Genomic DNA, 11634 nt, shown 5'->3' on the forward strand with positions numbered 1-11634 from the left:
GAGCCCTGAGGAAGGCCTAGTGCTGCAGTAAACCCCGGAGAAGGGCGGTGTACTGCGGTGAACCTTTGAGAGAGAGGGGGTAGTGGTGTGGTGAGCCCTGGAGAGCGGGGGTAGCAGTGCGGTTGGGCCTGAGAGACAGGTGGCTTGACGAGAAGTCCCAGAGGGGGCGCAGAAGTCCCCAGGAAAGGGGGCGACATTACAGGGAAGGCCCCAGAGAGGGGTGACATTACAGGGAGCCCCCGAGTGGGCTCGGAGAACCCAAGAGGGGGGCAGCATGACAGAGGAGGCCCAAGAGAGTGGGCAGGTGTACACAGGAGGCCCTAGAGAGGGGCAACATCACAGAGAAAGCCCCGAGGGGGGCTCAGAGAGCCCAGGAGGGGGCAGCACAACAGAGAAGGCCCGAGAGAGACATGAATATAGACAGAGAGACAGACCAACGTCTATCCCATCTGCGAGACTTGGGGCGTGGTATCGGGGTGGTTGGAGCCATGCGTAGCCCATAAGGCTAGGGTGCCTGGGAAGCACCCATCATACAGGGAGACCCCCGGTGGGTCCGGGAAAACACGGGGACAGAGGTCCCAGCTAACCGTGCCCAAGGAGACGTGAGGCAGCCTCCCAACTTTACCTAAACATCAAAGACGTGGCGGGCGAGAATCTGAGGGTGCCCTTGGGCCGACTTGGCACGGAGGAAGGGGCCTCAAGGAGATCACAGCCCTCCTGCAGGACTCCGACGTGACAAAGTGCTTTAGCATTTCTTGCAGACCTGAGCAGACTCATGGAAGGGTACTTTGAACCTGAAACCTTGTCTAACATCCCTCTCAATTGTACAGTTGATCCAGTAAAAGATATCGTCAAATTAAACCTCACTATCTTCTTTTTGTTTTCTAGTATTTCTTGGAACAATTCTTAGTTCATTGGTACTGATGCAAAAGAGAAAAAATTCTCATACGTTGTTTTCACCCAAGTCTCAGGAGCAGGCATTAATTGCTATAGGTTTTCTGTTCCAAGGTTTGTGTGTAACCATTATTATATACAGCATCAGATCAAAAATATTATCTCCAGAGTGGCTTTCATTGAAATGAGTTGTTTTTGTCCATTATTACTTCAATTATCAGACATGACTACTAATATTATACTACTGACTAGAGAACCCACATAAGATAAGGGTCCCCTTGTGAAAGGCAGTGGGGACAACTGGCCTTAAAAATGTCTGATCTAAATAGACAAGATTAAAGGCAGACTGAGAAATCTGGGCCTAAAGAAGGGAGGTCATGTGCTCAAAGCCCAGCTCAGCTAGAAGGGCTAGCAGAGCCCAGAATCTGGGCTTTCTAAATCCCAACACAGTGCTATACTTCTTGAACCAGAATGCTTCCAGTGGGTGCTGTTGGGGATGGGTGCTGTAAGGTCATGGACCCTGCCTGCCCAATGCCTTACTTGAGTAAACCATTGGGGAAAACCAGATAGTATTGTCACCACCAACTTCCAATGTTCTTCTCTTTTCTGCCATGTCTTGATGTTTAGTTCAACTACTGGGAGCTGGATGTAGGGTTGGTGATGGTTTTCCTGGGTCTCCCTGGAGGGCTTTTTTATGGGGCTCTGCCTCACCTTGCACCCTACCCTTTCCACTTCCAGGTGACACACGATAGGCTCAGGATCCTGCAGCCCCTTATGCGGCTGATGGTCAGACAAAGGATTACCGAATGAACACCTAGGAGTTCACATATAGTCATTTAGGTTTTATAAGGCCCTTTTCAATTAAATGATTCCTCAGCTCATACGTCTGTCAATTCTGATGAGTCCCTATCAAGTCTGAGATGGATGACCCTCACTCGATTCATCACAGACCCTCTGGGGCGAACCATCTATATTGCTCCCTTCAGGATATCATTAAATAATCAGTCCATCAGTCATGTATGGGTCAGTCATGAGTCAACCATCTGTATTGCTCCCTTTAGGATATCATTAAATATCAGTCCATCAGTCATGGGGTCAGAGCCTCACAGGCTCCCTGAGCAAACCAAAAGCCGCAAAAGGTCCTTTAGGGGCATATCCATGAATCCAAACAGAAAAGAAAAGAAAAGAGACAGTTCCCTGGCTTTTGGGTCACAACAATTGAGATGGGCGCCTTGAAGCTGCATCCAATAATTGGCCCAGGCAAATTGAGCCAGGCTCTTGTCTTGCTTTTCCTCCCCTCTGGTGTCTTCCTCATCTACCTGCCAAGGTCCTCCACTGACTGCCCCTCTCCAGGGCTGGAAATACCTCTTGGCATGATCTCACCACCCATCGGCATGGAGCACACGCCGTGGAAACATGGCAGTGTGCTCCCTGTTTTGGTTGAGCTTCCTTCTGCTCCTGGGGTGAGTATTCCCTGTTCAAGTTTCCCAGGGCTTTTCTCTCGCCCCCCTCCCTTCCTTTCACAGGCACATTTACATGAGATGCCATAATGTGTAGTAGCCTATTTTAATTCACATTAGCATGTCACAGGAAAAACTGTGCTAATGTGCAATAGAATTAGTCTACTGCACAGTAAGCATCACAGAAGAATCTGATATAAGAGGTACTAAACTTAATGTGCAGTAGCAAAGGTGCATTAATGTACATGTAGACATGCCTTTTAAGCATAAGAATGACAAAAATGTTTTTGTTCTTTTTGTCTCCTCTTGTTCTTATTTTTTTTTTTGTTGGAGGTTTTTCCTCTGGCATCTTTAAACCCATAACAGTGGATGCCAGGGCAAGCATTGACTTAGGGGATAGATCACTCTAGAGATACCCAGTTCAGTGCTCTTCCTCTATAGTATCCACTTCCACTGTCAGAGACAGGATCCCAAGCTAGATGGATCATTGGTCTGACTCAGTACAGCGCCTCTTATTTTCATTTTTATATCCCTGCCATGCTCTCTCCCTCTTGCCAATTCTGTATAGTTTATTTCCTTTTGTTTTCCTCTCTGTATGGCACTTATGTCACATGGAATTTCCTAAGCATAGCCAGAATAATCCAGCACCTTTTTTTTGGTAAGTAAAAATCCTTCATGTTACCAAGCTCCTGTAAGTGCAGTTGCTTAAAATAAACTATTAGATAACAATCTGTAACTCTATTGCGTGAAATAATTGTCAGTTAATGAGTACCATAGGGTGGCCATCATAGAGGACGGTCTGGTTGCCCTCCGTCCTCTATTGATATAAAACCCAGACGCCTTTATGTCCTCTATTTTTCTCTTGAGGAGAAAAATAGAAGACATAAAGGTATTGGGTTTTGTATCAATAGAGGGCCATTAGTTTACTGCCAGTGTGAATTCCATTGTTGAATTAATGTTGTTGTTATAAATCCTGAAAGAATAAATGAAATTAGAACCTAATTTCAAATTCCAGTTCTCTGCTGAAAAACTGCTGTGCAATGGAACCCCCTCACTCTAGGGGTCTGCTCCCTGTGTCTGCATGTACTCTGAGATAAATCAGATAACTTTCCTGTCCCATGTCTGTTTTACCTGTTTTTTACTCCTTTTAGCCCCCCAGGGGACAAACATTCCTCTGGGAGAGTAACCTGGGTTCTTTGCTAGCTCATGCATCATCAAACAAAATTGTTAACAGATTTCTAACTGCAGGGCTAATTCTTCCTTTCATTGTAACTGTGCATCCTTATCAGAGAGCAACTCAGTGCTAGAGCTACTCAGGTGTCCTCAACCTGCCCTGAGCTCACTGGTGAGTCAGTATTTTGGTAAAATTCCAATGTGGGTAACATATCCTGGTTACCTACGGTTTTGCTACAGTGGATATCATCTTTAATCACTTCCTGACCTAAAATGTTGAGCAAAGATGCAGTTAGCTTACTGGGTTTCATTCTGGAGGTGGCTGAATCTCAATAACGGGTAAAATTATCACCATAAATATAGAATCTTAGGGCATAGATGAAATGGGGACCCTAAACTGAAGCGGTGGGTTTTTGAAAACACAGCTTCAATTTAGGGTGAAGTAAACCCCCGTGTCGTGTACACCCGTGTCTTACCTGCCTCTGGCAGTGGGGAGGAGAGGCGAGCTGCTGGCAGGCGGAGCGGTCCCTGAGCTGGGGAGGGGCTGGGCAGGGGCTCGTGCTTCCCTCCGTGTCAGTGGTGGCCCCCGCCCCGGCGGTCCCCAGCTTGGGCGGTCCCAGGGAGCACCACAGCCACAGAGGGAAGGACCAGGTCCCTGTGAGCTCAGGCAGGCAGGAAGGCAGGCTCCAGGGGTGGGGATCAGGCTGGCCACCTTTTTTTCTTTTTTTTTTCCTTTGGTGGAGCCTGCCTTCCCAGGCTGCTGCATGCACAGGTTGCTTGCACAGCCCCTGAGCCACACAGAGCCTAGTGCTTTGCTCTGTGCCTGTAGAGCAGCAAACTAAAACTCCTTGGAGGTTTATTAATTTGCTGCACCTCAAAGTCATTTAAGGTGCATTACGCCACCAAATGTGCTACAGTGGCTTGAATTAATGCACAATATGCCGCCAACACATGCAAACACCAACACCATTAAAGTGGTGCAAAAGCATTTAACCCGCTTTAAAGTGTTGTGCACACGTGTCCCTTGTTTCATCTACACACCCCCCTAGGGCTGGAAGAGACCTCGGGGTCACTTAGTCTGACACCCATTTATTTTGATTTACAAAATACATTAAATATCCCTTTAATTTGACAGTATTGTTGCCACCAATATCTATGATACTGTATGAATATTCAAGGTTAGTTATAGGATCATAACCCAGACAGGACTAGGAATAAGAACCAGGAGACCTGGATTCTGTTCCCAGTTCCAGCACTGCACTGTTCTAGGACCAAGGACACTGAACCAGTATGTACCCCTGTGTGACTCCCCACATTTTCATAATATTTTATTTAGAGATTGAGCCAGGAGGCTTTTCTTCAAGATGTATTTCTGCCTTGCAAAATGGGTTCTTCGGGCACTAATGTGATAGAAATAAATAAATAAAAGCTAGAATAGTAAATTCAGTTCCCTGTGCCCAGCAAATGCATTTTTGGTGGCACTGAAATGCCATGTAAAAATGCTATTCCAGACCAAATCCTATAGAGCACCCTGATGACTCTGACAATGTATTACAGAAAATTACCTTTGCTACCAAATCCAGCCAACTCACCTTGACACTCCAGCTCACAAATCTGTCTTGACTGTCTGCACATTTATGGTGGAGCGAATGCTCTGTGAGGAAGGTCCCTTCTTGTACCTGGCTTGCTCTATCCAGGCCTCCCGATAGGGCAAGATCACAGCTGGCAGCACATTGTCCTGTGTCCGTGGCATTTTCTGGCTCATACAGAGTAAGGACTTGAGCTCTGAACGGAAGCTCTCATTCAGCCAGCAGTAAATGAAGGGGTTGTAGCAGGTGCTGCTCATGGCAAACCAATGCAGAGTAAAATAGAGTGAGTTTTTGGTCTTGATGCCTAGGCTGGAGATAAGCACCACATAGCAGTTGAGAGGGAACCAGCAGACAGCAAAGACTACCACCACCAGCATCAACATTTTGATGCTCTTCTTTTTGTTCTTGTGGTGGGTGATGTACTGCTGTGTGGTGATGTCCCCAATGGCATTGCGCAGCCATAACTTCTTGGCTAGGCGTGTGTAGGTGATGGTAATGATAAGTAGAGGCAGGAGGTACAGTAGGAGGAAGGTAGCAAGGTCCAGGTATTTCCAAACCAGCTCTGCAGGCTCAGGAAAATCAGGGAGACACAAGCTCCTGATGGTAGCTTCCCTTTGAAAACAAAAAAGCATTTTCATAGTACGTGGCTGTGAAAAACTCCTACATTTCCCAAACCACCTTGGGACTTGCATATAAACAGGCACTGCTGTACTCACAGCATCACAGGGTTGTGTGTGTAGGGCTAGTACCAGAGCTTCCATCAACCTCAGTTTTGTTATGCTTGTTTACATGAGATAGATCCTACACCTATCAAAAGGGGGAAAAAGAGCCCCTTACGGACTGTTTTTATAAACGGGTAGGATATCAAAGTTGGCTTAAGTAAATCAATGTAAAAACAGAAGAGTTCCTGAGACTCATGGGGGATGTTGAGAACAGTACTAGAATGAAGCCCCACTCGGGCATGCTGAAGCACTATAGAAACTGTATCCATCACTTGTCCCCTGCCCTCTACATACAGCAGGAGCAAAACCTCACTCCCTCAAAATCTAATGCAGAAGGATGGTGGGGGTGTTATGTAGGGGTGAGAATGATCTGTAATGTCTCCCAGCCTCCCTCAACTATTGCTGGGTACCTAAGCAACAAGGAGCTGAAAATTACTTCACTAAAGTAAGTGCTCCAAATGAGAGGAGTAGAATTGAATGTGGAGGGCAAAGTGCTGGATATGATACTCCCCTTATGGTTCAGGACTCTATGCTGATAAAACATCTTGGTAGTAATGCTTTATCTTGCTGGAAAGATAGGGGGTTCGTCAGAAAACCTCTTGCCAAAGTCTTGTTGACACATACTAACAGTATTTATTATTACTCCAATGTTAGCTAAAATGGGCTAGGAGTAGATAGTAACTCTATATTACAGGCATCTATCAATCTATTAATAGGAGCCATACTATTTCCCAGTGCCTTCCTGAAAAGGACAAAATGTTCCACTTGCCAAAATAGGTAGTTGGAACTGACAGAATATAAAACAAGCTGATGACTCACTCATTTATTTCTTGTGTCTTAGAAAAAGAAGTATATATCTCTGGATTCCTGCTTTGTTTTTTCCCCACCTCACCTCTTCAAGCCGTTGTATGTTTTCAGCTGCATTTGTGGCAGATTACTAAATTCCTGTCAAGATACTTTATTCTCAACAGTTTGATTAATATCTTTTAATATCCTGTTTTCAACCTCCTGTATTGACTCTTACAGCATGAATATAAGACCCCTCCAGACATGACTTCTGTGAATCTAGGATGACAGAAATCTTTTGGGAAAATGACAAATGCCAGGTAGGATTTAGACTACCTAGACTTTTGATAGATGGAGGAAATAGATAAGAATGGGAAAGCAGTCATTTCACTGTCTTAAGGGGGAACCCACTTACCAGCAGCAAGGGCACACCCACAGAACAGCTGTGTACATCTGCCAGAAAGCATTCGATAACAAGCAGTGCTCCTCACACAGTATATACCTAGAACAAATGCCCAACCTGGTGTCACATCTGACAAGTATCCAAACCAGCTAGTCAGGGGGAGGATGTGGGAACTGTACTGGGGGAAAAAGGGAGTTTAAAACTGAATTTTTAACAGGTGGGAAACAGGGCTATGGTATCTCTAGGATTCTCTGAGGTAAGTCTGCCACTGATGCCTTGTATGATTCCCTCATAGTTCCCTGGTATGATTTCAAGGTACTTCTAGAAGAACATAAAAATGTCTAAGAAGGCTTTCAGGCCATTGATGCAAAAGCATTTCTGGAAGCCAAATCACACTCCATAGCATTTTAATACAGTCCTCAGTGAATTTAACAGTTGTCATAGTGCCATACACTTGGAACTTGCTGTTGACAGAACCCGTAGCCTTCTGCCTTCACACCCTAAGCTACCACTGTTGAAAAGCTTCAGGATCTGTTAGTATAAGGCAGTGGTTGGCAACCTATGGCTTGTGGACTGGATCTGGCCTACAGAGCCATTTGATCTGGCTTGTGGATGTGGGGCTTCAGCAGTTTTTTGTGGCGGGTGGCTTTAGTGGTGGGACTGTCCCTGTGCAACTGCAAGGACAAGTGATGGCTGTGATGGGAGCATTCTCCATGCTGTTCTGGGCAGAGGTACAGGTGGTGGCTATATCCCAGCACCTGCCTATCTGCCTTTGACCCAAACTGGGTTATTCCAGCCTACAACCTGAAAAAGTCGCTGACTGCTGATATAAGGTCTCCAACAGTTTTTCAGCTCTGACTAACCCTTAGAAGGCAATGAGATGCATATAAACTCCAGCCAGTTCCTTACACTATTAAGATCTCCATCCCCAATCCAAGGCAGGGTTTCCTCTAGATGCACTCTCTAATGTGTCAGTTGATGAGCAGAAACAGGTGCACATATAATAACAAGATCAGCATTCATTCATTCATAAGCAATGTCTTCAGTAATATAGTGAACACCACTGCAAAGGAATGCAACCACTAATGTAATTGAACACTCTGCTTAGGTAATCAGAGCAGTGAGGATATTGTGTCCATTAATAAATCATCACTAGGTAAATAAGAATACACAAGTAGCAAAGAGAGCTCTCATGCAGCATGCTACACATCTGTTTTCTGTAGCATCTTAGAAACCAAATGAAATAAAAGGAAATCCTGTCTAGATATATACATCATCCCTCCCCCAGTTCTGTTTGTATGAGGAAACCAGTTATGACTTGGGGGGGTGGGGGGAGGGGAGTCAAAGCCAAAACAATCTTTGTTTGTGTCTTCTGTGCAGATAAATCAGAGAGCTCTGTAAACAAGGTACAAATCTTTCTGATGTGGGTTATTATTGGCTTCACATTCTGCTGTCTGGGACTTGGATCAAGCAGACACCTTTTAGCATATTGTGTCTGTCTTACTTCAGCATCAATTTCCTTGAAATCTATGCACCAGTAATACGGAACAGGAAAATATTTTGTAAAAAGTTTTGACCATCATGTACAGCTGCTTTCCATCCTGGTAAGACTGCCTTCATCTTCACTGGCTAGGAAAAACCATTAATTAGGGCTCTGTTGGTACTGCAAGCTTCCTATGGGGAAAAGGATTACACTCAGACCTCCAACTTAGGTGTTGCCTCAGAGTACACTGATTTTTACATCTATCAGTAAGATAGATGTCGTGCTTTGGTGTTGTCACTTGCATTCTACAACTTTGCTCCAAGCCCTCACTCAGGAGGTTCAGCCCACCTGTGTCTGAAACAATTTTGGCAGATTTCATCTTGAGTTTGATTCATGGGCACTGAGACCAGAAGAGGTTTTATAACATGAGAGAACAAGAAGTGACTTAGAACTTAGGTAGGAAAAGGCAGCTGATGGTCCTGCATTTCCTCAGTATGGACTAGATGAATGTCTACAAATTGAATGCAAGAAAGTCATCCTTGGATTGCCCTGGCTTTTCCCCCAGGGGTTGGGGCTTCGATGGCGATCCAACATTCAAGGATGTGCCAATTTCAGAAGTTGGCTTGGAATCTCCACCTTCCTGTGGAAGTCGGGGAATTATCCTCCAAGTGGGAAGTTTCACTTTATCACCTTCTTATTCTTTCAGCCAAGGGAAGAGCCCTTTGCACTTCTGTTTCACGGCAAAAAGCCATTGAAGTAAGAAAGGCCTTATTTCTCTGCAGAAGCACAAAGCCCTTGCTACACATTCTTTTGGTTGCCATTTCTCTTTTGATTTTTTCTATTTTTAAATGTATGTCAGAGGGGCTTAGAGTGCTCAGAAAGGCCACTCTTGTTTTATTTTTATTTATACATCTGAACAAATAAGAATTTGGCTGAAAGGAGCTGGTGTCACTAAATGACTGAATGTGCTCTGCAGCTCAGCAAGCTAAAATTGGCCCTCCTGTAGATTCACAAATGAAGTCCCATTGTATAATGCAGTGCCCCTGCTTATCTCAATGTGTGGATCATTTTGCCTGTCAGCTAATAGGTAACAACATTTCAATAGTGGGTGCATTAATTCTTCTACATTAGTGTATCAAATGCCATTGAAACAAAACCCCCCAAAAACTTACCTGTAGTGATACTGGAAAAGCTTCTGGTAGATAGCATGGGGTAGGGAGAAGCATGTTGCCATTAGCCAGATAACAGAAATGCTCAGAGCTCCTTTTGTTAGTGACATCCTTTGCTTTAGTGGATTCAGAATGACCTGTAATAAAGATTTTCAGTGATTTCTTATCTCAGTGGAAAAGTGAAGTTCCTTCATTATGAACTATGACGGATATTTTTTGCTATGCATTTTGTTAATGTTAGGACAATCACATCATTAAAAATGTCACACAAGAATGACCCAGAAAAACTGAAATCTAGAACTCTTCAGTTAGGACAAAAGAGCACTTTCAAGGAAACTATTTCTTTGATCAGTGTTGAGAATAATTCATATTTTAAACTCTGGATTATTTTGACTAGTCCAAGACCTCTGCATAAAATTGTCTTCACTTTAAAGGATCTTGATTTTAGAGAAACTGAATTAAGAAATATCTTTTTAATTGAACCTATACATCATACCTTCCCTGGGGAATAAGGATTTCATAAAAGGAGGAGCAAGCTCTCTAATTTTTAACATATTTAGGTACTGGAGATCATAGTTTGGGAAGCTGATGCTATAGATACAAGTAATAACATTTGCCTAGTGAGCTAGAAGAAAAAAGTGCTATATCCAACTGCCAGTCAAATTAGCTCTTTGAAAACCACCAAACTTTGTCACTGGCTCTGTCATTTTGCAAGTCCTATGATGTGGAGGCCACCACATATGGCATGGCATAGTGGTAGGAAGTAGGGCTGTGTGAAACACTATTGTTTCATTTCGGCATCCGTTTCACCATTTTTAAGGGACAATGTTTCGTTTCATCTTTTCATTTTGTTTCGAAGCACTGTCCCATTTCATTTTGTTGAAACTGTTTAGCTATTTCAATGCATTGCAATGTTTTGCCCATAGGCTATAATGGGGAATCATGAAAATGTCTAAAACTTTGTCATTTCTTGCCTGATTCGGATGAAAATTGCAGGGATGGTAGCCCTTTCTGAGGGCATGAAGCCTGACAAGTTTCAAGGAGATAGGTATAGAGGTTTCTTGTAAACTGCACCTCAAACTGCAAAAAGCAAAACTCTCGACACTTGCCAGCAGTGGCAGCCTCCTGTCATCTGGTGCACAGATCCGGGGGCCTGCACCCCCAGGAGGGCTGTGGGGCTGTGCCGGACTCCTCCTGGGGGTGCAGGCCCCTGGATCTGTGCCGGGTGACAGGATGTTGCTGCTGCCGCCTGGAACTGGTGCTGGGCACAGCCCGCGAACAGTGCTGGGCTCCATGGAGCTCAGCCCAGCGGCAGGAGGCAGAATGCAGCCCTGGCTCTGCCCACCTCTCGCCACTGGGCTGTGCTCCGTTGGGCTGCGGAGCCTCTCAGAGCAGAGCCCCTGCTGAGAGGCAAGCAGAGCTAGGGCTGCGCTCTGATCAGCTCTGCCAGCCCCACAGAGCTCAGCCCAGGGCTGCAGAGCTGCTTGGAGCACAGCCCTGGCTATCCCCTGCCTCCTGCCACCGGACTGCTTTGAAACTAAAAATCTTTCAAAACTTTCAAAACATTTTGAGTGCCCTCATTTTGTTTCAAAACTGTTTCAAAGCTTTTTGTGTCATTTCAGTTTCGCTGTTTCGAGTTTGAAATGCGTCAAAACAGCTTTAAAACGAAACACTCGGCGAATTTTGCACAGCCCTAGCAGGAAGGTTGTTCCTCAAAATGCAAAATAGTCACTACTTGGAATATAGGCCAGGAAAACTGAACTAGAGTACAGTCTAATCTAAAAGTGCTGTTCTGGAAGCAGCTTTTGCAAGTGGGTTTCCGAAAAAAGAGTTCACTGCTGAATTCTTTACGGTGAGGATTGCCAAAATATGGAATATGCTTCCAAGGGAGGTGGTGCTGTCCCCTTCCTTGGAGGTATTTAAGAGGAGATTGGACAGTCATCTGGCCCCAGCAC

At 44.8% G+C, this 11634-nt stretch overlaps 1 protein-coding gene across 8 annotated transcripts in view; it reads right to left on the reverse strand.

The window, feature by feature from the left end:
* LOC102377636 (probable G-protein coupled receptor 83) overlaps positions 1–11634 on the reverse strand; it is a 48790-nt gene that overhangs the window by 28102 nt on the left and 9054 nt on the right. For 7 of the 8 annotated variants that reach the window (XM_025200129.1, XM_006020520.2, XM_025200124.1 and 4 more), the window contains 2 exons: positions 9683–9816; positions 5120–5728 (listed from right to left, as the gene is read on the reverse strand). In XM_025200129.1, the coding sequence (XP_025055914.1) occupies positions 5134–5728; positions 9683–9816 (729 nt within the window). In that variant the 3' untranslated portion in view covers positions 5120–5133. Of the gene's footprint in view, positions 1–4505; positions 5729–9682; positions 9817–11634 lie in introns of those variants that run through there. The other variant, XM_025200128.1, reaches the window with a different exon arrangement.

Source organism: Alligator sinensis, unplaced genomic scaffold (genome assembly GCF_000455745.1).
Source record: "Alligator sinensis unplaced genomic scaffold, ASM45574v1 scaffold809_1, whole genome shotgun sequence".
In the NCBI taxonomy this organism is placed as follows: Eukaryota; Metazoa; Chordata; order Crocodylia; family Alligatoridae; genus Alligator; species Alligator sinensis.